General features: G+C 35.5%; 1 protein-coding gene across 4 annotated transcripts; it reads left to right on the forward strand.

Annotated features, from left to right (window-relative positions):
- Nucleotides 1-891: 891 nt before the first annotated feature.
- On the forward strand, nucleotides 892-26,403 carry MAPKKK7 (mitogen-activated protein kinase kinase kinase 7). 4 transcript variants are annotated; one of them, XM_088206258.1, is made up of 24 exons: nucleotides 892-1,373; nucleotides 1,914-2,048; nucleotides 2,879-2,899; nucleotides 3,195-3,310; nucleotides 3,399-3,489; nucleotides 3,557-3,640; nucleotides 5,001-5,102; nucleotides 5,789-5,953; nucleotides 6,123-6,194; nucleotides 7,553-7,656; nucleotides 8,296-8,398; nucleotides 8,591-8,989; nucleotides 14,511-14,843; nucleotides 14,985-15,029; nucleotides 17,004-17,183; nucleotides 17,332-17,415; nucleotides 17,913-18,004; nucleotides 18,082-18,165; nucleotides 18,461-19,302; nucleotides 19,836-20,224; nucleotides 20,312-20,446; nucleotides 24,321-24,727; nucleotides 25,233-25,347; nucleotides 25,868-26,403. In XM_088206258.1, exons 1-24 carry the CDS (start codon nucleotides 1,314-1,316, stop codon nucleotides 26,042-26,044), a joined length of 4,335 nt encoding a protein of 1,444 aa, XP_088062384.1. In that variant the 5' UTR covers nucleotides 892-1,313; the 3' UTR covers nucleotides 26,045-26,403. The 4 variants fall into 4 exon arrangements, with proteins under 4 accessions (XP_088062384.1, XP_088062385.1, XP_088062386.1 ...); XM_088206259.1 differs by having other exon boundaries at nucleotides 5,822-5,953; XM_088206260.1 differs by having other exon boundaries at nucleotides 3,237-3,310.
- Nucleotides 26,404-26,602: the final 199 nt, after the last annotated feature.

The following is a 26,602-nucleotide window of genomic DNA, read 5'->3' on the forward strand; positions in this document are numbered from 1 at the left end:
TAATTAATTACATGTTACATAATATATATTTCTAAATATAAAAATATAATTTAATTTTAATTAATTATAATATGTATTATATAATTACATTTTATATATAAACACCGTATAATAATTTAATTTTTATTTAATTATTTACTTTTTTAAATTATGATACGAAAATATACTCATAAAATAAATTACCATTTTATACGATTTTATTTTTTATACTAAAAAATATTACATCATATTTTAAATAATTATTTTAATTAATAAAATATATTTTTTTATTCATAAACTTAATAAATTTTAGTTGTCAAATTATTTTAATTATTCACATATATATATATATATATTCTTACAATATATCAATATATATATAGTATAAAAAAATTGGTACTTTTAAGTTATAATAATTCAATAATATATATATTTGTGATGATATTTCATTATTATTATTATTTTTAAGAATTTAAATAGATAAATCAGACGTGTAAATCTTTCATCTGTTTTAATTACAAATTTTAATCAACGAAATTTTTTTTTATTTATATCTAATATATAATTATAGAATTGACTTTGTCCGATCATTTTATAATTTTTTTAAAAATATATGATTTATTTAATAATAAGATTAAAAATTATAAAATATTTATTAATTAAATAAAAATAAAAATTAAACACGTATAATATAAATACTAACGTTATATATATATATGTATTATTTTTTTTAAATTTAAAAAATATATAAAAATTAAATTATTTTATTTAAAATAATAAAAATAGGTAAAAAAAAAAATATTGAAATTATTTTTAATTTGAAATTTAAATGAAATAATTAAAATTTGGTAAAATATTTAGAATTTATTTCGTGGGGACGAACAGTGGTTTATATGGAAGGAAAACAACTGTCGAGTTTGTACCAGTGAGGGGGGGAGTCAAAGAGGGACAGTGAGATTCATTCAGAAATTTAAAGGTGGACGGTCAATGGAGAGCAGAAAAGAGAAAAAGCAGAATTCTCGCGAGAAAATGACAGATATGTCCTCACCATCGCCACCATCACCAACGCCAACATCACAAACACCCGTCCATTAGGACTCTTTCTCCCCCACAATTTGGTCCCTCTCTCTCTCTCTTTTTTTTTTTTTTCTTTTTCTTTTTTCTTTTGAGCTTTTGGAGTTTGGTTTTCAATCGAAACCCTAGAGAATTTGAGTCTCTTTGCTGTCTCTCTGTTCGAGAATGGACTGATTTTCTGCTTTTTTTTTTTTTTTTTTGAAACTTGACGGGGGGAGGGGGGGGATAGAGAGAGGTTTTGTTGTCTGTGCGGAGGGAAGATGTCTCGCCAAACGACGTCGACTCATTTTCATAAATCCAAGACGCTTGACAATAAATACGTAAGCTGATTATCAGAATTTTTGATACCGTTTTATTTTTCACGATTCTCGAGTACTTGTTTTAGGGTTTTGGTTGATCGGCATTTGGTATGAAAGTGGAGAATTATGAGGAGAGAAAAGAATTTGGTTTCTTTTATTTTTTAGTTAATTTATTTACTGAATTCTCGTTTGAGCTGAGGCTTTGAGTTTTCCAGAAGAAGCTTCCATGTGGATTGGGAATTGTGTTCTGTACCTGTAACTTGTTCTGTGGGAAAATGAGGGGGGAGGAAAAAAAAAAAGAGAGATGAAGAAATAACTGGAACTTAGAATGTGTAGGGTTCGGGTTTGGAAATGTAGGTTAGGGTGGTTTAATTACTGAAAATTATGTAAGTCTTTATTTTATTATTATTCTTGTTAACTTTCCTGCACTTTTTTAATTAATTAAACTGATTATTACTTAGAATCTGCTTATAAATGATGATGCTTGGGTTCCTTTGCTTGATGTTAACTGTTGGATTCCATTTATGGGGACTGTGTTTTTCTGAATCTCGCTTGGCGCAGATGCTCGGGGATGAGATTGGGAAAGGAGCATATGGCCGGGTTTACAAAGGCTTGGATTTGGAGAATGGAGATTTTGTTGCAATTAAACAAGTCTCTTTGGAGAATATTGCTCAGGAGGATCTTAATATCATCATGGTTTGATTTCATTTTTCTCTTTGTTTGGTTGAAATCCCTGTACTTTGTCACTTCTGATTTTGGAATATAAAGACTTCTTTAGTTATCTGAATTTGATATATCCGAGAAGAGTTTTGCTAAATTACAAAATTCTTAGAATCAAATAGGGATACCATTATGAGATGTTTCTTTAGGTGAATAGAACTTTGTGTACAATTTTCTATTGAGATAGGAGAAGATTTTCAGTCACCATAGCAGAGTTTTGAGTAAACAGTTAGGTAACTTATATATTATTGACTTAGTGTTAATGCATACAAATAGACATGTAGAATCACATTTTTCTCAATAATAGACTAGTGAAAATTCTTGATTTTATGAAGCTGTCGGTGAAAATGGGATACCATATCAATTTATACCCGTTATATAAAATAATTTCCCATTGAATTAAATCAGATACATCAAACTATTGAACTAGCTTTGACCAGCTTGCTGATAAAAAATGGTTGACATTATGAATGTTTTATCTTTTATGAACAGTGAGACACAGGTGAGGAATGATTTTTTTTTTCCCCTTGAAATAATGATGGGTAATAAGTTTTAGTGGAGCTTCTTTTATGAACATTATTATCTTTTTCACTAGACTAAGTTACATATTTTATGTGGTCCACTAATTCTCCGATTTTTCTAGTATGATCAGGCTACTCAAACCTGATTCTTCGTTTTTTTTTCCAGTATACAAAGATAATGATATGCAACCCATTGTCTTCTACATTATGCGACTGACTAATTGAATTCCTCTTTTTTTTTTTGGGGTTCTGGATGTTGTTTATTTTTCGGGATGCATTCACTAGCAAGAGATTGATCTCTTAAAGGTAGGTAGTTCTTTTCCTTCCAGTCATTGCATTTGCATGAGTTCTTTATATTCGTTGCTCGAGCCTGAGTATGCACCTAGCATCAGCACCAGCTACGTATGATGGAGCTGAAATAAATTGTCCAATCAGTAACTAAAAGAGTTTGAATGACTCGATCATTCGTAATTTTACTGCAGAACACAATGCTTTAAGCATGTTTTTACCCTAACACGTTACATTTGTGCTGATGTGCTATTTCTAAATGGCTCTTTATGTTCACCTAATCATTTGTGTGACATAACTTGCATACTTCTAGTGGCCCCTGAAAGCAAAGCTTAAGGAACTCCTTCTCTTACAGAATTTGAACCACAAAAATATTGTGAAATATCTTGGATCGTTGAAGACAAAAACTCATCTTCACATAATTCTTGAGTAAGTGGGCTATTTTTGTGACGATATGGTTTAATATGAAACTGTACTTTGAAATTTTAAGTCTTAATTACTGGATGTTGTTGACAAGGTATGTGGAGAATGGCTCCCTTGCTAACATCATCAAGCCTAATAAGTTTGGCCCTTTTCCAGAATCTTTGGTGGCTGTTTACATTGCTCAGGTTTGTGTTTGTTGTGTTAGCTTATATTTTTTCCCAGGATACTGTGCTAATAATCAGTGTGGCACAGGTTTTGGAGGGTCTGGTATATCTCCATGAACAAGGTGTTATTCATCGGGATATTAAGGGTGCAAATATATTGACAACCAAGGAGGTACATTCAGCTGTTGTTTTCTTTTTGTTCTAAGAAAATTATGCTATTGTTTTATGAAGAAGACTTTATTTCATAGTTTTCTTCTACATTATTTTGCAATTTGTAGAGCAGAATACCCAACTGGTATCTATCAAAATCTGGAAAATATACTCTAAAGAACAGTGGAAAGTTTCCCTTTCTTCATGATTCTAGCATATATTTCTCTACCTATTTTTTCTCCTATATCTTCTCATACAAGATCATGTTTTTTCCTCCTAAATTCCTTCTTAATATTTCTTCATTTTACAACTCCAATTGTTTGTGGTGATTTTCTACACCACATCTAGTAAAGTTGAAAGAACAAAGTTTATTCTTGTTACCATTATGTTCAGCTTTGATTTGTTTGGAAATGATAATTGATGCATCATATTGGAATTCGGGCCATGTGATGGCTTTCTGTTCCAAAAAGGCTGCCTGGTACAGTTTGTTGGATGTCCCTTCACTTAGTTTGTGAAATGACTTGTATAGAGAAGAAATAAGAAGTCAGGAGTGGTTGGGTGGGTTGGATGGTTAGATTCAAGAAAATGATCTCAATTGCTCTTGGAGCACACATGCCATAGCTGACAATAGTGGAAAATTTTGTTGTTCTACTGTTCTGCACTTCTGTTGTCCACTATTAATGACTTTCGTCTGTTGCAAAAATTCTATGAAATCAGTTGTGGTTCTTTATTTCATCAGGAAATTTATAGGATTATTTAAGCCACTCTTGTTTTTATTTCAGGCCATTTGGCTGGCCTCCAAATTACTGATTCATCCATTACAAAAATATTTGGACATGATGGTTTTGCCTTTAATCATTTCTCACCTTTGGACTTTTTATCTGGTTGATATATCATGTTGAGGTTTTATCAATTTGATATTTCATACTTCAGTTTAGTTATAAAGAAAAGAGTGGAAATATTGTTAATGTATCTGAATCTGTTTTTTTTTTTGAAATAAATGTATCTGAATCTGTTAGTTTTGGGGTCTTACAAATTGTATAATGTCTTCGTAATGATACTTGAGAAGCGCTCTTCCTTAGTCCTTGATGTTTCTTTCTTTTGGGGAATGAAAAACAAATACAAATCTTCCCCATTACTCTTGGGGTGACCCTTACACAGAGATACTAAGGGTCTGAAATCTATGACGAATGAATTGAGACAAATAAGCCTTGCATCCTTGGAACCTCTTTAGCCAATAAACATCGTTTGTAAATTGCTATTTTTGTTGATTATTTTCATCTTATTTTGCTTCTTTGTGCATTTTCTCGGTGATTGTCGAGCATGTATAAGATGTTTTTGTCTAATTTCTATGAAGTGCTTGAGTTAATGCATGTTTTCAGGGACTTGTCAAACTTGCTGATTTTGGTGTCGCCACAAAACTAACTGAGGCTGATGTTAACACACATTCAGTTGTTGGAACACCATACTGGATGGCTCCGGAGGTACTTCTTCCAAAATACTCTACTGTTTAAGAAGAAAAACAAAAATAATATTCACAAATCTCAAGGCACCAGGGGGTACTAGCTGTACAAGTTAGGAAGCAGATAACATATCTGTAACGTTTATCATCTCATCCTCACCCGAGAGAGCATAACCAAAAAATAAAAGCATGTGCAATTCAAATATTCCTACTTTTACTGTCAGGGTTTTTTCCAACTCTGTGAAAGCTCTTTTGTTTCTGTCAATCCTTGAAATCCGAAAGATGGAAAGGAGAATGGGTCCTTAGACCTCCCTTCTCCTTACTACTTGAATGTCTACGAACTCTGATTTCTCCCAGAATTGAGCCAGAAACACTTCTTTCATATACATTTATCAGAACTTTTGGCAGATGTTACATGATTGAAGCATTCCTTTTTATATTAGTCAATTAACTTTAATATTAATAGTATTCTTTTTCTCAAATTATTTCTTGAAAGTACATTTTTGTATTTTTATATTTTTTCCTCCGGTTTATTTTGAGACTTATAGGAAGATTACTGGAATGGAGGACTAAGCTGTAAATAATTGTACATGTTCATTTGCACCCCTGGTGCTCATACTAATATTACTATTGTACTTTTCAGTTAAAAAAAAAAGGATATGTTTATATGACAATCCTTACTAGAAATGTTACATGATTGATTTTTAGTGCATTTTGGTACGTTCATATGAGGATGAACAGGTGATTGAAATGTCCGGGGTTTGTGCTGCTTCTGACATTTGGAGTGTTGGCTGCACTGTGATTGAACTTTTGACATGTGTTCCTCCATACTATGATCTACAGCCTATGCCAGCTCTCTTTCGTATTGTTCAGGTTTGTTTTGTTATTCTTTCTTTTTCTTTTGAAAGAAGTTTTCTTATTCTTTTTTAGACAGTTTCTTTGCTTTCATTTGAACTTTTTTCCCTATGAAGTACTTCATTACACCGTAACTATCATTTGATATGGTAGAACGTCAATAAGTTGATCCTTTTATTTGTTTCAGGATGAGCACCCTCCAATACCTGATAGTCTTTCCCCTGACATCACTGACTTTTTGCGTCAGTGCTTTAAGAAGGTGACTTCCAAGTTAACAAAGTTTTTATATCTCCCCTTTAATTTATGGTCAACTTTCTTGTTTTTTTTCCTCTCTCACTCCCTGTCTCCCTCTCTCTCAGACTAGTGCCTTGTGTCTGAAAAATTCACCCCCACACACCATCCTTTTCATACACATAAAAGCATTTAAAAATGTCTATGAGGTTCTACAGTATAGCAAGTATTAACGAATAGGGGTGAAAAAGTCAAACTTGGCGTAAATAAATGTGCTTACCTGAAAGGTTTATGAAGTTTTGACCGAAGATGCACTGTAATAGGTAAATCATAAATGAAAATTAAGCTCTATAGTTAATGGTAAAGTATCTTGTTCCAATTGTATCTGAAAGAGTGGTCTTACTGAATTCTAATTTAGGGGAATTATTGTTGAAACTATTGGACATCTTTAGATGGTTCAGTGTACCATCTTTAGGTTCTCCACTTTATTTTTGGAGGAAAAATGAGCAATATATTCAGTTTGAAGATTATGCATATTATATATTTTCTTTTCTTGAGAAATTGAATATCTTGGTACAAGTGTGAGTTCTATGTAGTTTTCTATAAAGGCATCAAGATGAAAAAATTAGTTTTCTACAAGCTGTATGCCACAGTAGGGAAAAAAGTTAGGCTGCATTTTGGCTTATGAAAATATTGTAGTTTTCTTTTTTTTTTTTTTTGAAAATTTGTTCTTCTTTTGAACTACCACATACATAATTTTAGATATATGCAAATTTCTGTGTAGAAAATGAAAACTAGAAAATATTTTTATGTACCAAATGCACGCTCGTTTACCCTTGATACCACTAATCACAAAAGGAAGAAAGTGCGCATACAAATAATTGTTCATTCTTTGGTGGAGAAGGCCTACAAAAATGATTAATTGAAATGTATTAATGGAAACACAATAGCTGTAGTATTGGGATCGTTGTAGCTGAATTGCTTATCCTGGTGTCATTGTTATGAGATTCTTTTTTCAGAACTCTGATCATTAAGTTTTTTTGAGGTTTAAATATCTTTTTTTTCCTCTTTTGGAAAAGATTATGACTACAATAACATATGCTTGAAGGGGTTGCACTTATCTAAAGTTCCAGAAAAATAATTTTCTAAAGCTTGGAGAATCTAAGGAAGATATAAAAATGACATCAGAAGTAAACTTTGAGCTTTCACATTGCTATGTTGATACTGCTAATGACTAGGCATCCTAGAGTCCTTTTGACTTGAAAAATGAGACATTTCAGATGCTGCTATGGTGCAATCTGAACCATTTGGACTCGACTATGGAGATGAAATTGTTCTTTTTCTAAATTCATTATTTCTTTATATACATGGTGTTGTCTGTTTCAGGATGCTAGACAGCGGCCTGATGCCAAGACCCTACTGTCTCATCCTTGGATACAGAATTATAGGCGTGCTTTGCAGTCATCTCTTCGTCATAGTGGAACAATAAGGTAAATGCCTTTTGTAATATATTGTTTTTTCATTTATTGGGATAAGAATTTATACCATTCAACCAGTTATTAGCTCTCAGATGCTCTGTATTGCAGACAGTAATAGTCTGATTTTGTGAAGAATTGATTGATTTGGGCTAACGTTTTAGTTAGTGCTTTTTTACTTGGATTTTCCTGCTGAATTTTGGAGGAGATTTGTTTTTTAGGCAAATGGAAGCAACATTCTCTAACATGTAAGCATATGTTCATTGGTTCTATGCAGATTCATTTCCCCTCTTTTTATGAGTTTTAAATTTGATCACTTTTTCCATCAACTTTCTTTCTTAGTTTGTTTTTATTCGGCAACTTCTTTCTTAGTTTGTAATTTTCCGACCCATGTTATGCACCACCCTTTTAAATTTTCTTTATGTTAAGCCTTTTCTCTTTACTTTGGTGCTTCCCTTGATGTTTCTGTGATCACTTGGCTTTTCTTGCTTGATGTCATTAGATGTTTTTTTCTTTTTAATGAATCTCATTTGAATTTCTCTTGCTTTATATTTAATCTTTTTATCCCGTAATTTGTTTTTAATGTGCATAAACTGGCAAGTCGTTCTGCTTAAAGTGCTTACAGTTTTATTTGTTTACGTACTTTTGCCTTAGGAACGTACAACAAGATGCTTCCATTGATTCAGAAGATGCTAATGAAGAGAATCAGAATTCTGCTGATATCCTTCCTGCAGAGAAAGTTGGAGGAGCTGAAGCAGTGGGGACCTTGTCAACTTTACTCTCTTTATTTTGTAGCAGCTGATGAATATATCCAGTACACATTTGAATTTGATAAGGAAGAAAAAATCTAAAACTTACAAATTGTAGAGTAGTATGTGCTCATTACTTTAGGTTGAAGTGGAATAATTTTAATTTTATGAAATTTCTGATTTGTATCCTTGGATTTCAGGACTCCCAAAAGGAGTTACCATTGGCAGAAGTTGCTGATTTTGGAGAGACTGATAAAGATCATTCTTCGAGCTGTAAGCTTGGTGATGCGAAAAGGGAGAATTTGGAAGATGATCTTATTATGTCAGATCAAGTTCCCACCTTAGCTATTCACGAGGAGCCATCTGTACAATCTGGTTCTGGCAGAGTGTTTACCTTGACTGCTCATGGTCCATCAGAGCTTAATGAGAAACTGCACGTGAGTGACAGGGATGAATTATTGATGAACTATGGGGAGGGATCTCCTGAATCAAGAAGGAAAACTGTAGCTTCTAAACAGGGAGGAAAAGGAAATGCTTCCCAGGTTAAGCCAAAATCATACAGTATTGGACAGAAAAGTCAAGACCACAGTCTTCAAAAGGTAAAGTTGCATTACTATCTTTTCAACGGCTCTGCTAGATAATTTATCTGTCATTATTTTTTTTAAAATAAAAAGTGTTAGGTGTATATATTAACAAGATACCAAGAGGGTGCTGTCCATTTACAAAAGATATACAATTGTGTTAAAGAATTTATAACATTCCCAAAATCTTCATCTCCATTAATGTCATGAACCAATAAAATAGACCGAAATAAATCAATTTTACAGACTCTCTTTTCTTACAAAACCCATCCCACCCCAAATCTCATCCTTGACAATACCCGCGATGACCCAATTGATCTCCAGAAGCCTGTAAATTATCATCCACAATTCATAAGCCATAGGGCACCACAAGAGGATGTTGCATGATTCTGCAGCTTTCCTACAAGGTAGCATCTATTTACCATAATTTTGTCTCTTCATCAGCTTGTTAATTGTCAAAATGCATTCCCTACTTGCCTCCCATACAAAGAAAGCACTTATTGGAGATGCTTTCGTTTTCCAAACCTGATGAACCGAGAACTTGAGCACCCGCCCAGTCTCATCATTCACAAGGAACCTATAATAAGACTTGACCGAAGTTACCATTTTGTTTCAGCTTCCATCTGAATTGGTCCGAATTGTTGTTAACCTATTTTGTCACAAGTATGTGCAACAGAATTTCATATTCACTTACTTCCTAGTCATTCAGATTTCTATTCACATTCACAACCCATTCCCTGGTACCATTGTGAACACAATATGCATCCTTGATTACCACATTCTTTGATTGTGCAATGACAAAGATTCTCGGAAATTGCCTCACGAGACTACCCCTATAAATCAATTAATCCTACCAAAATCTGATCCTATTTCCCCTCCCTAGCTTCCAGTGAATGCACTCCTGGAATCTAGGCCAATTCATCTGAATCTTCCTCCACAAACCCATCCCATGCGATCTCCTCACTCTTCTCCCATTCCTTCCATCACCAGTGCTCCCCCACATCGCCTCAATAATCCCCTCCATAATCTGTCCTCTTCAATCATGAACCTCCAAATCCATTTCCCTCGAAGTGCCATGTTCATCTCCAGAAGAGATCATATCCTCAAACCTGATAAATAGGTAATTTGACATTATTGTATTTAACCAAATGGTATCTCCTCCTACCCTCCTCATCGCCTCAAAGGAAATGACACTGTATAACTTCCAGTCTCCTCGCCACATTTACCGGGATCATCAAAGTAGATAAGTAATAAATATGGAGATTGAATAGTGTACTTTTAATTAAAGTGAACCTACCTCCTTAGATAAGAAGTTTCTCTTTCAACCAGTTAATCTTTTTTCAAACAATTCAACCATTGGTTCCCACGTTCTAGTGTCTTCGTACTTGGCCTCCAATGGAACCCCGAGATATTTGATCGAAAGGCTGACAGTTTTGCACCCCATCAACCCCAGCAAGTTGAACCTCATCCCTTTTATCACCAATTCTAACCAATTCAGATTTTTTTAAGTTGATGTTGAACCCTGAAACAACTTGGAAACTCAGGAGCACACATCTTAAGTGCGACAAGATACTCTCCTCAGATTGACAAAAGATTAATGTTTCATCTGGAAAAAAGAGATGTGAGATCTCAACAGTACTATCACCCCTTCCCATTGTAGCATCTCTCACTAACTGGATATCTTTAGCCTTCATCAGCAAGCCATTCAAGGCTCTTATCATGTCCCTTTTGATGTCCTTTTTATTTCCCGAATGATATAGGAAAAATTATGATCAATTTGCCTACTTAGAGACTTGGGGATAAAAACTTAGACACATCTAGGATTTCTGAGATCCCACATCTAAGAAGTCTTAAGCATTGCACTTAGGATCTGATTACATCACAGAATCAAAAATTGAGAAACTCTTAAAGTATTTTATTGAATAATTAAAGTCGTCCCAAAATATAAAATTATAAAAATATATATGGTGCTTCCTTGGTAAAATTTACTAAATAGGATCAAACTAAGAAGTACTAATATTAATTGAACTAGGAATTAATACTAAAAATACAACTAGGGAAATTAAATCTAATAAAAATAAAATGCTAAAGTTATTAAAGCTACAATAATAGACTCCTAACTAGTATAGTGGTTTTATATTTAATAGAATTATGGTTCCTAATCTATTTAGGCAATCTAGAGTTAGTCCATTTTGCATCATCGGTATAAATTTGTAAAATTGCTTGAGATTAGAGGCAGAAAAGTCCTATTTTTCTTGTCCTTCTTTATTATATTATATGTGGGGTTTTTACTGTTGAACACTGTCAGATGTTCATAAATTACCATGTGTTATGGTGGAACAATTTTAAGTTTGTTAGTGCATTTAGAAAATAATTTTGAAGTACGAAGGCACCTAAGTCTTATTGGGAGGTGTACAAGTAACAAAATGTTCATACTAATGCAGATTTCCTAATCTTGTTTTTTCTTCTTGATGATTGCTTTTCTCATTAAAAAATAGTGATTTACATCAGAGCAGCATTCTCTAAACTGGTGCATATGGTACTGAGTATCTGTCAATAATCGAAATCAAATTTCGATAACATAACCTATGATAGTGCCGTTGGTCCATGATTTTCTTCTGAAGTAGGAGTTTGCATTCCTGTTGGTTTGCAATTAAAAGTATCAAATCATTTACAAGCAACATCAAGAAAGACACTACATGATAAGCTGTTGTCCCTTTTACCAATGTCTTTAGTCGTCCTTCTTTTTCAATTGTAGATGTATGTCAGTTGAGGTAGTGAATTGTTTCTCCTCCAGTTATAGTTCAATTTAGAATCTGTTAAACCTAGAAGCGTTTGAAAAGAAAGTCGCTTTACCCGGCGTTGTTGGCATAAAATGTTTATCCTGAATAACCGGTTGGAGTATTTGAGTCGTTCTGTTTCCAGAGCCTTCTCTTATTTAGTCATTAAAAAAAAAACTATTTGACATGCCAGTATGGCGCCAAAAGTTATGCCTCCAACGTAGAAAGTGTCCCTACAAGCCAATTCTTATATGAGCTTGAGAAGCTATCCTTTGTATGATTATGACCTGTAATCCAAAAGTTTAGTGCATCCGCTGAAGTATCTCCACCTATAGTAGAGGGTGCTTCTATCCCTTCAAAAGCTCCACAATTCCTCTCTTTAGCTTTGGGTGCTTCTCCATGCTCTAGACATCTAAAATAGAACTAGACACTGCCGGCAGCGACGTCAACAGGCCTAAAGGTTGAATCCCTCAGTTTCTGGTGCAAGGATAAGAGAAGGAATTGTTGCATTGCAGCATCACCTTTCATTGAATGCAACAGATCACTGTAGCTCTAAACTTTTGTTTGGGGATTGAATGAGAAAATAGCTTTGCAAGTAAAGTAAGGTGAAGGATACTGAAATAAGTGTTGGCTGTGAAATGCTGCAATTGTTTGGAGCATTTTAGCGGTAAAAGAGAGGTAAATGTTATCCTGTTTTTATGAGGAGGGAAGGGAAGTAAAATAAGGGAATAGGTTGTGTATTTTACTTAATGATAATACCAATATGTATTGTCTTGGATTGCATGAGTTCAATGCCTCTAGTAGTTAAGAAAAAATTACGGGTATAAATTGGCACATATAATTCACGACTGCCTAGTCGATTAAACCCAGCATGGTGATCAGACCTTACCAAAATATTAAGGAAAAGGACATTTTTTAGAAACTTTCTTGATTCTGTGCATTTTGTTTTGAAGGGTGAATATTTCGTCATTTGGATATGCTGATGTGCGCGTATGTTTTTCTCGGGAAAATATGACGTAAGACTACATAAATTTGTTACTTGATTATGGCCCTGCTGGTCATTCAAAGAACTTGTCTTTTACTGCTGGCAACTCACATCTCCACTTTAATGGAGACTGAAACATGCGGGTATTAATATTTTCCTGATTTGGTGAATGACCTTATTTGCTAATAAGTTGTTCCTCAATTTGGATGAAAGTAAGAGAAGTCTGCAATTAGGTTTATCGCTAGGAAAGTTCAAATTTTGAAATAGTGGAAAGATGGGGAGAGAGGTTTGGGATAATAGTGTGAAAAGTTCACAAAGGCGGTTACTATGTTGACTTGTGGAAAGTTTGTTTCTCAATTTGGATGGAAAATAAGAGAGGTCTGCAATTAGGTTTATTGCTAGGAAATTCAAATTTGGAAATATTGGAAAGATGGGGAGAGAGGTTTGGAATAATAACATTAAAAGTTCACAAGGAAGTTACTTATGTTGACTCGTGGTCTATATTCAGAGAGATTTATTCACAAAAAGTTCCTGATAAAAAGTATGGTACAGATGTACTTGAACTAGGGCATTTTTTCTTTTATGGGGGTATAGTGGTAATTTTAGTTTTTTTTCCTTTGCCAACTATATAAGGAAAAATCCCTAGCTGTAAGATTATGTTCATTTTGAAAAGTAGGAGGTTTGTCCTGTGGATTTAGGCACATAGCGGAGCTGCATAAAATTCTGTGTTCTCTCTTCTTCGTGAAGACTATAATCTATTGCCTGAGTATATCCCCCACAACTTCTACCCCAGCAGGCTCTTAGTTTGGAAATTAATTTCAGTATTGAGAAACATTTGGGGGAGAGATTTGGAGTGATAATGTGGAAAGTTCTTGATTTTTGTTATCTGTACCTTGACAAGCTCGCAAACAAGGTTAGAAAAATATTCGTTTATTTTTTCTATTTCCTAAAAGCTTTTCATGAACAATCATACTTCTTTTCCAATGGGTTCTTGTTTAGTTCATAAAAGAAGCTTACTGCTGAAATCCTCTAAATTTTTGAGATGGTGGAAAATCTGGCTTTAGGGAGAATGGGGGTTGTTAAGTTTTCAAGAAATTGCGAAAATATCTCTGTACTCCCTAGACACTCACAAGTAAGGTTAGACGTTAAATGCTCGTTTACTTTTCTGCGTTGTAGAAGTCCCAAATAAGGTTAGAAGTTAAGTGCTCTTTTACTTTTCTATATCTTAAAAAAATCTCTCTACATAGTGCAAAATCTCTTTTCTTGGAATTTTTTTGTTTCATAAAGCTGGTTGACCCTGAAATCCTTAGAGGGGGGAAATTGGCTGGTTCTTTTTTTTTTGGGTTGAGGGGGTGGGGTTGAAGAGTTCTCAAAATATCTCAAAGAATCCTTCATTTCCTCATTAAAAACTGCCAAATATGGTTAGAAGTTAGATACTCGTTCTATATCTGCAAAGATTCTCTGTCAAATGTAGGTGCAAGTCCTTTTCCATGAATTTTTATTTTAGTTGTCCCTTAAATGGATGTATGTGGATTCTCTTTTTGAGTGTTGAATGGATCTGTTTACATTTCTTCTCGTCTCGGGCCTGTATGCATTTTTACCACCTGCTGTACTTATTGCACGCTAGAAAGTAGATTCCACATAATATAGAGATCCATCTAAGTGATAGATAAGTTGAGTTCACTTTCCAGATTCCATTCTCTATGTTTTTCTTACTTGAATGGGTTGCCTATGCACACGGAAGGATTTTATGAATTTTTTTCTGCTTTTTAAGGCTGTGAAGGGATTGACAACCTTGGGAGGGAATGAGTTGAGTAGATTTAGTGATCCTCCTGGGGATGCATCCTTGGATGATTTATTTCATCCATTGGATAAAAATCTGGAGGATCGAGCCACTGAGGCTTCAACATCTGCATCGACATCAACTGTTAACCAAGGCAATGCTTCTGTGGCTGAAAGTGAAAAGAACGATCTAGCTACAAAACTGAGAGCTACAATTGCTCAGAAACAATTGGAAAAGGAAATGGGGCAGACAAATGGTGGTGGTGACCTGTTTCGGCTAATGATGGGCGTTCTGAAGGACGATGTGATTGATATTGATGGTTTGGTATGTGTTTGTTGGAAAAAAAGAATTCTTGTCAGAGAGAGGAAAAAAAGATGGTTTCATATGTTTAGTATTTAACTTTATGCGGTTATCATTTGCATAATTATTTCTGACAGCATTGCTATTCTTTTATGTTTTTTGCAGGTTTTTGATGAGAAACTGCCAGCTGAAAACATTTTTCCCCTTCAGGTACGTGGTAGTCTTTTTTTTAAAATCAAAGGTTGACACAAGTTATTTAGCATTGAAATATTCCAGATTTCCTAATTGTATACTTCATAAGTTGATTGTTTTTGTCGTGGAAATGATACTCCTCAGGCGGGATAAGTTTTAATCATTTTAATTTTCTTGTCCTTTCCTGTTTGTCTCCATCAGAAATTTTATTGCCAGTGAAGGCCCTTTTGAAAAATTTCATGCAATGAAATGTGAGAAAGTTCATCTTTAAACCACTATTGTTTGCATGCTACGCCATTTCTTTGGTTGAAATTCCAATATTTCTGATTGGTCTCATGTTTGATATATTAAGTTTTATCCTTGTAATATGTACCTACTAACTTATCTCAACTAGCTTGGATAAAAGAGAAAAAGTATATGCAGTTATGTCCTTTTTTTTCCCCTCTAAAATGTCCTTTCCCAGTTATTCTTTTTATTTTGTTCAGTTGTTCATAGGGTTTTTTTTGCTGTCCTTCTTTCATCCTTCTGTTCCTTAAGATTGATCTGGTCATCTTCATTCTAGAATGCTGTAGATAGTGTTTCCTTCTTTCCCCTTAAACCATAGGAATTTAAAGTTTTATATTTGCTTAGATATGTCTATTGAAGCATCCAAGCACATATTTTGTGGTGGTTTCTTTTTGCAAAAGAAAAAAGGAACAGGTTATTTGATAGGTATTACTGCAAATCTAAGGATTTTAGGACCTGGTTTTAAGTTACATACTAGCAGGATTTTTGGTACGTGTCTCCGCCTCATAGTTCTTACATAAATAGTCTAGGCGAATTGTCAGAAACATGTCTCTCTCTTGTAATTCTTAGCTAAATTTTAGTCAGAAGCATTTCTTATGCATTGCAAGTAATGTTGATATAATGTTGGATATGGCGTTCTATTCAAATATTCATATTTTGTATTTTACTGCTTACAGTTTTATAAACAGTTGTGTATTCTGATGAACTAATGGTCATTTTGAGCGAGATTTCATTTTTAAATAGAAAACGACATTAATCACGAGACACCAAGGGGGTTGTAATCTTTATATAAAAACAGGATATATAGCTATTAGTAAATGACTTTAATAGGATGAGTATCTTCTTCTCTTAATAATATTTATTCTTTTTTTCAATAAGTAAAAGAGTCTAATAGGTTCGATGCGCATCCTCTGGAAAGATGAAACTGCACCATCAAAAGCTCTCCTGTTTCTTTGTCTCCAAATTACCAAAAAGTGACTGCGGAATAAGGTAATGATCCTTTTCCTATTTCGACCTGCCACACTCAAAGCTCCTCTATGGTGGATCCTCCTACCAGACAACTCATATTCAAAAAAGGAGAGGGCTGATTCCTGATTGCCACTTGTCCAAGGTCACTAGAATAAAGAATGTTCAGCTTTTCTTCGTCTTCAATCACGAAAATTTACATTGACTAGAATTTTTTCCTAGTCCTTAAGATTGTCCAACGTAAGAATATTGTCCCAAGCTGCCTCCTTGGCAAGAAACAGGTCTTGTATATGGTCTCTCCATCTCCAAATTTGCCTGCCAAGAAAGCTAATATTGCTCACCATTTTTTCTTCTGGAGAAGTTGCAGTAGTAGGACTTGATACTAGAAGACCAGTTCCTCCTGGGGATTCAATTAGGTTCATCAATTCTGGAGTCGTATCGTTATCATGTATGGCAAAGGACGAGTGTTATAATTCCCTTGATTAGCTCATTTAGAGTAACAGACTTGATAATTGTCTCCTATTGATTTCTCTAGAAAAAAGATGCTTCTTGCTGTGTTCATTTAATCCTTTTAAGTTTGTCACTTTCTGCTGCACAAAAAAATTGTTTTGTGAGAGGGGGGAAAGGGAATAGAATGTCTGATCTGACTCATTTGCATCTGAAATTGTGGTTTTTATCTTTTATCTTATTGTATGACGATGGGCAAGTCTCAAGAATTTGTGTTATGTATTTTCCTGATAGGCTGTTGAGTTTAGCAGATTGGTTGGTTCCTTAAGGGCAGAGGAATCAGAAGATGCAATTGTGTCTGCCTGTCAGAAGCTCATTGCAATCTTTCACCAGCGCCCTGAGCAGAAAATAGTTTTTGTCACTCAACATGGTTTGCTTCCTCTGATGGAATTGCTTGAAGTTCCCAAAACTCGCGTATGTCAACTATTGTTAGGCTGGCATATATCTTTTCTTTTTCCATATAGTATGTAACAGTTAACTTGTTAGAAAGTAATTTAAAAAAAAAACTGTTAGAAATGTCAGTGAACTAATGCTGAGGATATCTTTTTCTTCCTGATTTCAGGTTATCTGTTCTGTACTTCAACTTATAAATCAGATTGTAAAAGATAATCCTGATTTCCAGGAAAATGCCTGTCTAGTTGGCTTGGTAAGTAGTTTGTTCATCCATGATGTCCTTGATGGTGGATATCTAGTTTGGTTGCAACATTATTCTTCAAGCATTTGGTGTTGGATGGATCCCCTCAAAAGAGATTCAGATTTTTAAAATCGGACAAAATTGAATATTCTTTCTCGAGGACTTCTTTCACATTCTTTATGTAATTTTTGGAGAAAAAAAGGAACTAGAAAAAATAGAAGGCATTAAATGTTTGGTGTACTAGTTTTATTGAATGGTTAAACTTGATGGGTGATTCCAATTCAGCGAATGTTGATGTTTTTGATGATGATAATGGTAGAGTTTTTACATTTATTTCCATCAACACGTTTGTTTTTTGGAGAGAATTTTTCACCTTGAAGTTTTTGGGCAAGAGAATTGATCCTAACTTCCCACTCTAAACTTTTCTTTGCTGCATTTTCCAGAATGCTTATATACTGCACTATTATTTAAATCTTGTTCGTTTTATTTATTTCAAATTTTCTTAGCAGATTCCTGTAGTGATGGGCTTTGCGGTACCTGATCGTCCCCGAGAAGTTCGCATGGAATCTGCTTATTTTTTGCAGCAGCTTTGTTTATCAAGGTATTGATTTTTCTCGTTGTTGTTATTACTGGCTTTATCACTTCTGTTAATGGGATTGACATAAGGCTCCTCTGCAGCTCTTTGACATTGCAAATGTTCATAGCTTGCCGTGGAATACCTGTTTTAGTTGGCTTCCTAGAGGCTGATTATGCAAAATACAGGTGTGTACATATATATTCTCTTAATGAATAACGCTAAGTTGGTTCGTGTGACAGATTATAACTTTGGAATAACTAAGAAATGAATTACTACTATTTATAGTTCTGGAAACATGCGCATAGATAGTGTCAAATTCCTCATATATACCGATGTTGGTTCTACTGTTCAGAATAGAACTAGTGTCCTTGCTCTCCAAGCCCAGTTACTTTTTTTCCGTATCTATATCACATTCATTCTAATTCCATTACTGTACTTTTATATTCTTAGAAGCTGAACTTGTTAAACTTTTTCATTCAGGGAAATGGTTCATCTAGCTATTGATGGGATGTGGCAGGTCTTTAAACTTCAGAGATCAACTCCAAGAAATGATTTCTGTCGTATAGCTGCAAAGAATGGCATACTGCTTAGGCTTATCAATACTCTTTATAGCTTGAATGAGGCAACTCGGCTAGCTTCTATAACTGTTGGAGGTGGGCATACAGCAGATGGCTCAGCTCAAAGACCACGTTCTGGTCAGCTGGATACTAGCCATCCTATTTTTCTTCAGAATGAGGGATCACTCTCTGCAAATGATCAACTTGATATCTCTAAAGGTAGGCATGGAATGAGTGATCATTCCTTATCAATTTTGTCCCAGGAAGCTTCACATGGTTCTACCTCACATTCTCAAAGGTCAGATACCAATCAACTGGATATGCGATATCCAGCTTTGGATAATGAAAGACCACGGTCTAGCAGTGCAGCAGTGGATGCATCGGCTGCTGCTAAAGTGCCTGAGCCTACTTTGTTAGAAAAAGTTGGAAGTTTAGCAACAAGGGAACCTTCTTGGGCAGATACAGACCGTAGACAGCAACGGATCTCAACTTCTGCTAATAGAGCGTCTGTAGATAGGCCTCCAAAACTGGCAGATGGCGGGTCAAATGGGTTTTCGGTTGCAATAGGAACTCAGCCAGAACAAGTTCGTCCCCTGCTAAGCTTGTTAGAGAAGGAACCCCCTTCCAGACATTTCTCTGGTCAACTGGAATATGTACGTCATCACCCTGGCTTGGAGAGACACGAAAGCATTCTCCCTTTACTGCATGCAACAAATGAAAAGAAGACAAACGGTGAACTAGATTTTCTGATGGCAGAGTTTGCAGGTAGTTGTTTGAGTATTTGTCATCTCCTAATTTTCAAATTGTGGAATGACAAAATAAGCTTGTGTTTATATCCTGAAAATACTATTATCACTTGATGATGATGAGTTGTATTCTTAAAATATGTATTAATTTCATGAACTTAGTGGCTAACATCTAATTCTGTGTTGCACTGCATGCCAAGAACAAACTTGGCATCCTTTTTTAGTTCAAACAAGGGCTGTGCCTTCTGGGTTTTTAAGACCATCAATCTTTCCTTGAAATGTGAGAGGTGATAAAAGCCAACTGCCCTTGGGTGAAATTTTTGGGCCTGTTCTGTTTATTGGTAAAGTTGTTGGTGGTGCATATAGCCACAACATTTGACCTTATACTCTTCTTATTATGCACAAACCTAAAAAGATTTGGTTTTCAACTTCTCTTCTAAAATTTATTCTGCTTTATTTGCTTTCTTTTGTTTTACAACTTCAGTTTGATATGTGTTCAGCTACATTTTTGTACTTATGGTTGAAAGGGTAAGTACTGGTATTGTCTTGCAGAGGTCTCAGGGCGTGGAAGGGAAAATGGAAATCTTGATTCAGCACCTAGGATTTCACATAAAACAGCAAGTAAGAAGGTGGGACAACTGGCATCAAATGAGGGAGCCGCTTCAACATCTGGAATTATATCTCAGACAGCATCGGGTGTACTGTCTGGTTCTGGTGTTTTAAATGCTAGACCTGGAAGTGCAACATCATCTGGATTACTTTCCCACATGGTCTCAGCATTAAATGCAGATGTTGCCAGGGAATATCTGGAAAAAGTAGCCGATCTTTTACTTGAATTTGCCCAAGCGGATACGACAGTGAAATCTTACATGTGCATCCAAAGCCTGCTTAGCCGTCTTTTCCAGATGTTTAATAGGATAGAACCTCCTATTCTTTTGAAGGTATTTGATTATCTTTCTGTTTGTTTTATGGTTCACATTAGGTGAACTTTTGCTTTCTTTATTGTCTCACAATTTCCTCTGTTGCAGATACTGAAGTGCATTAATCATTTGTCCACGGATCCAAACTGCCTAGAGTATCTTCAGAAAGCAAATGCGATCAAGTACTTGATCCCAAACCTTGAATTGAAAGACGGGCCACTCGTTTATCAAATACATAATGAGGTTTGCCTTCTTAATCTCTATCTTAATAATAGTAAGTAGTTGGACTAATACTATATTTTTGGGCGAAAAGGAAACTTATGCTCATGACCTAAAGGAGTGCCATCCTATTAGAAATTTACACAAAATGGGGGGCCTACTAGATCATCTTATTGGAGATGATGACCCCTTAAACAAAATACACAACCTTTAAAACACAAGGTTTAGAAACAAATATTAGTAATTCTATCGAAAGAAGAGCAAATCCCCAAAAGCTTTATTCGTTTCTTTCCATAAGACCTTATTGATCGCCAGGCTGAAGGAGATAGCCTTTTGTTTGTCTGTTCATCTGCAGAATATTGAGGGCGAAAACCCACAAACTTCTCTGGAATGAATATCTATGTTGGCCAGTGAAGAATTGAATATGGGAAAATTTGGTCCTTTATTGCAATCTTGATCACCTAGGGCACATATATAAAAAGCATAGTTTGGATGCATTATGATGTACTACAAATTAGAGCTGATTTTCTTAGAAATTTTGAAAAAATTACTTAGATATCACACCTGGGTTTGTTAAATGTTATGCCTAGTGTTCAATTGAACCACAAAATCAACTATTGAGACATTGTTGGAGTAGTTTAATTAACTGAATAATGATCCTAAAGGAGGAACCTGATAAGACTTTCGAACAAAAGCTTAATGTTGATGTTCATGATAAGTTGCATGCCTTTGTTAACTAAACTACTTACAAATTATTATCTTCTAGAAGTACGGTACATCGGGCTTCCAGTTGTCTAGGGTTTTCGGTCATCTAGGGCAACTGGTGGTAAGGTGTTTTGTTGAAGGGTGAACGTTGCCTTCCACATTGATGTCAAAGATCGAAGGTCGTCCATCTTAACATACCAGATGGACACATACACTTGCACAACAAACATCCCCATCCCTGGGGGTGGTTGAAATGCTTTCCCATAAGGGAAGATTTTTGGTCATTAAAAGCAAGACCTTTGATATTTGCCTAAAAGAGGAACAAATTGGAAGGCATAAAGGTGAGTGAGAATAGGAGGGTTTTCAGGTATTAATAACGTTTTAGGAGGATGAAGTGGAATAATTGTTGGGTGCATCAAAGGATTTCTACTGGTCAAGAGGTGGGAAGGCATGGGGCCGAATATGAGGGGAATAAGATAACCTGTGGGTGGCACTGGAGGAATAGGAGGGAGAGATTTTTGGTTCTCACAGAAGAGGAGGGGGAGGTGGTGAAATGCATTTTCATGTCGGAAGGGTCACAAGCTGGCGGTTGGTAGAGAATGATGGTTGTGTTGTTCGATTTGGCAGGGAGATAGTGTGAATTAGCAGATAAAGCTAGGAGATTCTTGACGGCCTGACAGATGCAAATGAAGAATCCGGTTGAAAGGCACGGTGAGTCATTGGAACTACTTTGTTGCTTGCCTGTAGGGAGGGGTGGAAATGAAGAGGGAAAATTTTTTTGCAGAGGCTATAAAAGACGGTTCAAGGGAAGGAAATCGGGTAGAAAAAGCGAGATCTGAAACCAGAAATGGCCGAGTTGAATTCAAATTTCAAAACACTATTGTCCAAAAGCAGGAGAGCAGGTTGTTGTGATGAAGTCCAAAGTGCTTTGCTTTTGTTGCTCTGGGAGGAAATTGGATCCAACAGAGCTCTGGTGAAGTGGGCTAAATTTAAATTTAAAAAGAGAAGGTGGGCCAACTAAACATTTCACATGGGCCGAGAAGGGGAAGTAGATTGAGCAGTGGAGCTGAGGAGGTGGGTCAGGAAAACGGGTCTCAGTTTAAAATGGATCTAGAGACTTGTGACCTAAAAAAATGGTTGAAACCCGTGACCAATAGCAGGGGAGAGAGAGAATCTGGATGATCGACAATGAAGGTGAGCGAGTAGGCTAATTCTGATAGCGGAAGGAGAGGCAGAGGTGAAGGGAGACAAGTTGGAATTGTGTGGAAGATCTGGGCAGGGGGAAAGACATCAGATTTGGAATTGCTGAGGGGGATCACATTGAAAACCAAAGGAGGGGATCACATGACTTCTGATAATGATCCCGATGGAGGAAGTCACTAGTACCAAGAGGGAAATAGTGCTTCTGATACAGACTAGGGAGGCAACAGTGGAGGAGATGCGGGGGGAGAGGATTGCGGATTTGATTGATGAAGAAAATTCTTGACGGATCTTTCAAAATGTTTAGAGAATCAGTTCCCTTTTAGGGGTCACATATGATAGATTAGAGGAGCAGACTGTGGAACTCTTTAAGAACATAGAGAAAAGAAGGAAGGAGAAGGTGAATGGTGAGAGTTCGAAGTCAAAGATTAAACACAAACAGGGGGTGGGGAGCTCTAGATAATTGAGAAGACTGTAGACCTCCATTAATTATGATATCCCAAGGAAAGGGGACAGGAGGCGGGACGGGGTGTTGAATGAGGATTGGATATGTTTGGTTGTATCATTTCTTGACATGTAGGGGGTATCAATGATCATAAGAAGAGATGGGTTGTATGAGCAAATAAAATCTTTATGTCATACCAAATGAAATCCTCATGATTTCCTGGCCCTTATGGTTTTAACTTGGGTTTTCTTTAGAATGTTGACATACAATGGAAAAGGATATTCTCGACCTTTTTTGGAATTGCACGAATCTGGATCCTTTGTTAGATCCTTAAATTTCTCTTTCCCGGTGCTCATTGCTAAGGTGGAGGGGCAGTTAATATCAAGGATTTCAGAATAATCAGCTTAATTGGAAATATTTATAAACTCATTGTAAAGGTACTAGCCAAAAGAATGTTCAAAGTAATAGATAAAGTGGCAGGTGAGTGCCGACATGCTCTTGTGGGAGATAGGCAAATTCTTGATTTAGCACTTGTTACCAATTAAGTGGTGGACAATCTGCTATATTAAAAGAGGGAGAAGCTCCTGCGCAAATAGATATGGAGAAAATCTATAATCTTGTGAATTGGAGCCTTCTTAATTATTTGCGATCATGATCAACAGGGCATGCAGGTATGGGGCTATTTGTCTGTGTAAAATGAGGTTTTAAGTGTAGAATTCTTTTAGCTCAAATACAAATTAATGTAGAATACATTAGGGTTGATTTGCCCACTTAAGGTTCTAAATATCACGCCTAATATTTGATTAAATCATACAATCAGGTATTGAAAAACTCTTGATGGATTTTGTTAAATAACTGGATGATTATTTTAATGAAGATTAGAAAGGTATTTATGCAAAATATCATTTTCTGAACAGGATTAAACTAAAAAATATTAGTACTAATGAAATTAGAAGTATTATTCCTACGACAATAGGAAAATAAAATATAAATGAAAACATAAAAATAACTAAAGTAATATAACTCTTGGCTAGTAAATTAAATTTACTGTTATGTCTATGCATTATCACACTGATATCTCTCTATATGTGCTTGGTTCCTTCCATCACCATTTGAAAGTTGTGCATGGTTACATCTTTCCATCATTTTCACTACTATTTTGGGTGATACTGACAGGATATTGGCGGTGATTAAATAAAAGAAATTGTCATGTGTGTCCCATTTTCAGGACACCGCCATCCATTTGTTTGTTTAAATGGAAGTCAGGATCTGTTTTGAAAATTAAATGTGGCTGCTTTAGAATGGCAGTGGTCGGTGTAATTAAAGATTTACCCACACTGCTATCTACCTTCATTTTCTTACAAGAAAAAATAGCATATTCTCATACATGTAAAAGCATAATTAGCATACTGTGCTTTCCTTTATATTTCCTTTTCGCGGAAAATTAGAAAGGTCTGAACTATTGATGATAAACATGTATCATCAATTCTTTTTTTTGGGTAATTACCATTGATTCAATTCTCATGATTGTATTGTGCTTTTCTGAAGGTCCTCAATGCATTGTTCAATCTGTGCAAGATAAATAAGAGGAGGCAGGAACAAGCAGCTGAAAATGGAATCATTCCACACTTAATGCAATTTATTATTTCAGGTTCTCCCCTGAAACAATATGCATTACCCCTACTGTGTGATATGGCTCATGCGTCGCGCAACTCAAGGGAGCAGTTGAGGGCCCATGGTGGGTTGGATGTGTACTTGAGCCTGCTTGATGATGAACTATGGTCTGTAACGGCATTAGATTCGATTGCTGTTTGCTTGGCTCATGACAATGACAACCGCAAAGTTGAACAGGCATTGCTGAAGAAGGATGCAATTCAGAAGCTGGTGAAATTTTTCCAGTCCTGTCCAGAGCAACATTTTGTTCACATATTGGAGCCTTTCTTGAAAATTATCACGTATGTGCTGTTGTTCTTTCTATTCTTTACCATCAAGTACGTATTTAGCTAACCTCTAGCTCAAAAGAGGCCCATCCCTCGGCAATCTGAATTGTTGCCTGATATCCATATTTATTACAATTTTTTTTTTAGTACACCTTTCCCTAGACAGTATCCGTCATTTTCATTGTATCTCATGGAAGTTGATGTTCTTGAATCGGCTTGTTATAATGTCCAATTTTCCATTACAAATACTCTGAAAATTTGTCACATGTACATATGCATAAATCTGTGAACTGGTGAAACTCCAGATACGCTTATCTGTGAAATATCTGTCTTGTGTTGTCAACTGAAAGCGTTCAGATAAAAAATTCCTTTCCTTCTCCACAGACGTTTCTTTCTCTCTCAGACCTTTTTGTCTTTGCTGTTTATCTTTTCCTGGCAGTTTTACTGCTGTGCTGTAGTAGCATTTGATTTGTTGTGCAATCTGTGCTAGATTTTACATGTATATATTTCTTAAATGCAGGAAATCTTCTAGAATAAACACAACATTAGCTGTTAATGGTTTGACACCATTGCTTATTTCAAGGCTGGACCATCAGGATGCTATAGCCCGTCTTAACCTTCTTAAACTTATCAAGGTGAGATATTTCATTCTTTTAAATCATAACTTTTGGTGCTTTTGTTCCCTGATTTACTAGTAGAACATTTCTTTTTCAAAAGATAAGTAGTAGAACATATGGGAGGAGGATTAACATGTCAATCAATGTTGCCCGCATGATAAAATTTTGTAAATGGTCTGGTTACCAAGTCCCACCAGTCCTTTAATTCCTTTTCATCCCAAAAATCTGTTGAAAGTTTATGTTAGAATCCAGGAAAGGATCAAGGTTCCTTGGGTTGTGAAATTTTAGCTTATGATTTTTTGAGTCTGTAATACCTCTAATGCAGGCTGGAAACACAATTTTGTACCAATGTTTGTACTTTAGGGACTAGGTTAAAAGTTCAATTTAATTTGTTTTGATGTTTTTCTTCTCAGTTTGTGTGCGAGTCTTCGTGGGAATAAGTTTGACTAATATTTTGAGTGGACGTTTTGTTATGCCTTGGGAGATTTAATGTTGGAATTTTTAGTTGCTCACATATTGATATAAATTCATCCGGCAGGCTGTTTATGAGCACCATCCACGTCCGAAACAATTGATTGTGGAGAATGATCTACCTCACAAGCTCCAAAATCTGATTGAGGAACGCAGAGATGGACAACGCTCTGGAGGCCAAGTATTAGTAAAACAAATGGCAACTTCGCTGCTCAAAGCTCTGCATATCAATACCGTCCTGTAAATTCATGTCTCTTAGATTTCATATCCATTTGTGTATCGATTCTTTAGAAATGAAGGTTTGTTTCATTTTTTTTTTTTGGGGGGGTTCCTTTCGTCCTTTTCTATCGCCAAGATATTATAGAGAAGGGATATGGAATTGGTGCTGGCTTTTCTTGAATCTCAGGGTATGCTTTGTCTCTTTTTTTTTTTGGCTACAGTGGTTGCTTTCAGCTTGTAGTTTCTTCTCTCTTCCCTCTCTGTTCTTTTTCTTTAGGGTTTTGTTTTTATTGTTTATGGGAGATAATTCCCAAGTTTTGGCTTAGCTCTTTTTGTAATCAAATATTTGGTAGTGATATATAATGATATAATGATTTGTTATAAGTTTGCTCGGACAAGAACTTCTTCCCCTGTTTTCACGTCCAGATGTAGCTGCTGGCCTGCTTTTGATGGGTTGAATCCCTTCGACATAAATTCTTATTGGATTCTTGGGCCTGACAGATATTACAGAAATAAACCCAAATTGTTTTGTTCCTTTATGGGTTCATGCCCATCTAAACCCCAACTCTTCATTAAGAAAAAT

The sequence above is a fragment of the Carica papaya genome, chromosome 6, assembly GCF_054855325.1.
Source record: "Carica papaya isolate Zhongbai chromosome 6, ASM5485532v1, whole genome shotgun sequence".
NCBI lineage: Eukaryota > Viridiplantae > Streptophyta > Magnoliopsida > Brassicales > Caricaceae > Carica > Carica papaya.

Excerpts from the sequence above, each read along its gene's own strand:
- MAPKKK7 (XM_088206258.1), top strand. The coding sequence starts at position 1,314 with ATGTCTCGCCAAACGACGTCGACTCATTTTCATAAATCCAAGACGCTT. Across the intron at positions 2,900-3,194 it reads AAGAGATTGATCTCTTAAAG|TGGCCCCTGAAAGCAAAGCT; the intron begins GTAGGTAGTTCT and ends GCATACTTCTAG. Across the intron at positions 3,490-3,556 it reads TGGCTGTTTACATTGCTCAG|GTTTTGGAGGGTCTGGTATA; the intron begins GTTTGTGTTTGT and ends AGTGTGGCACAG.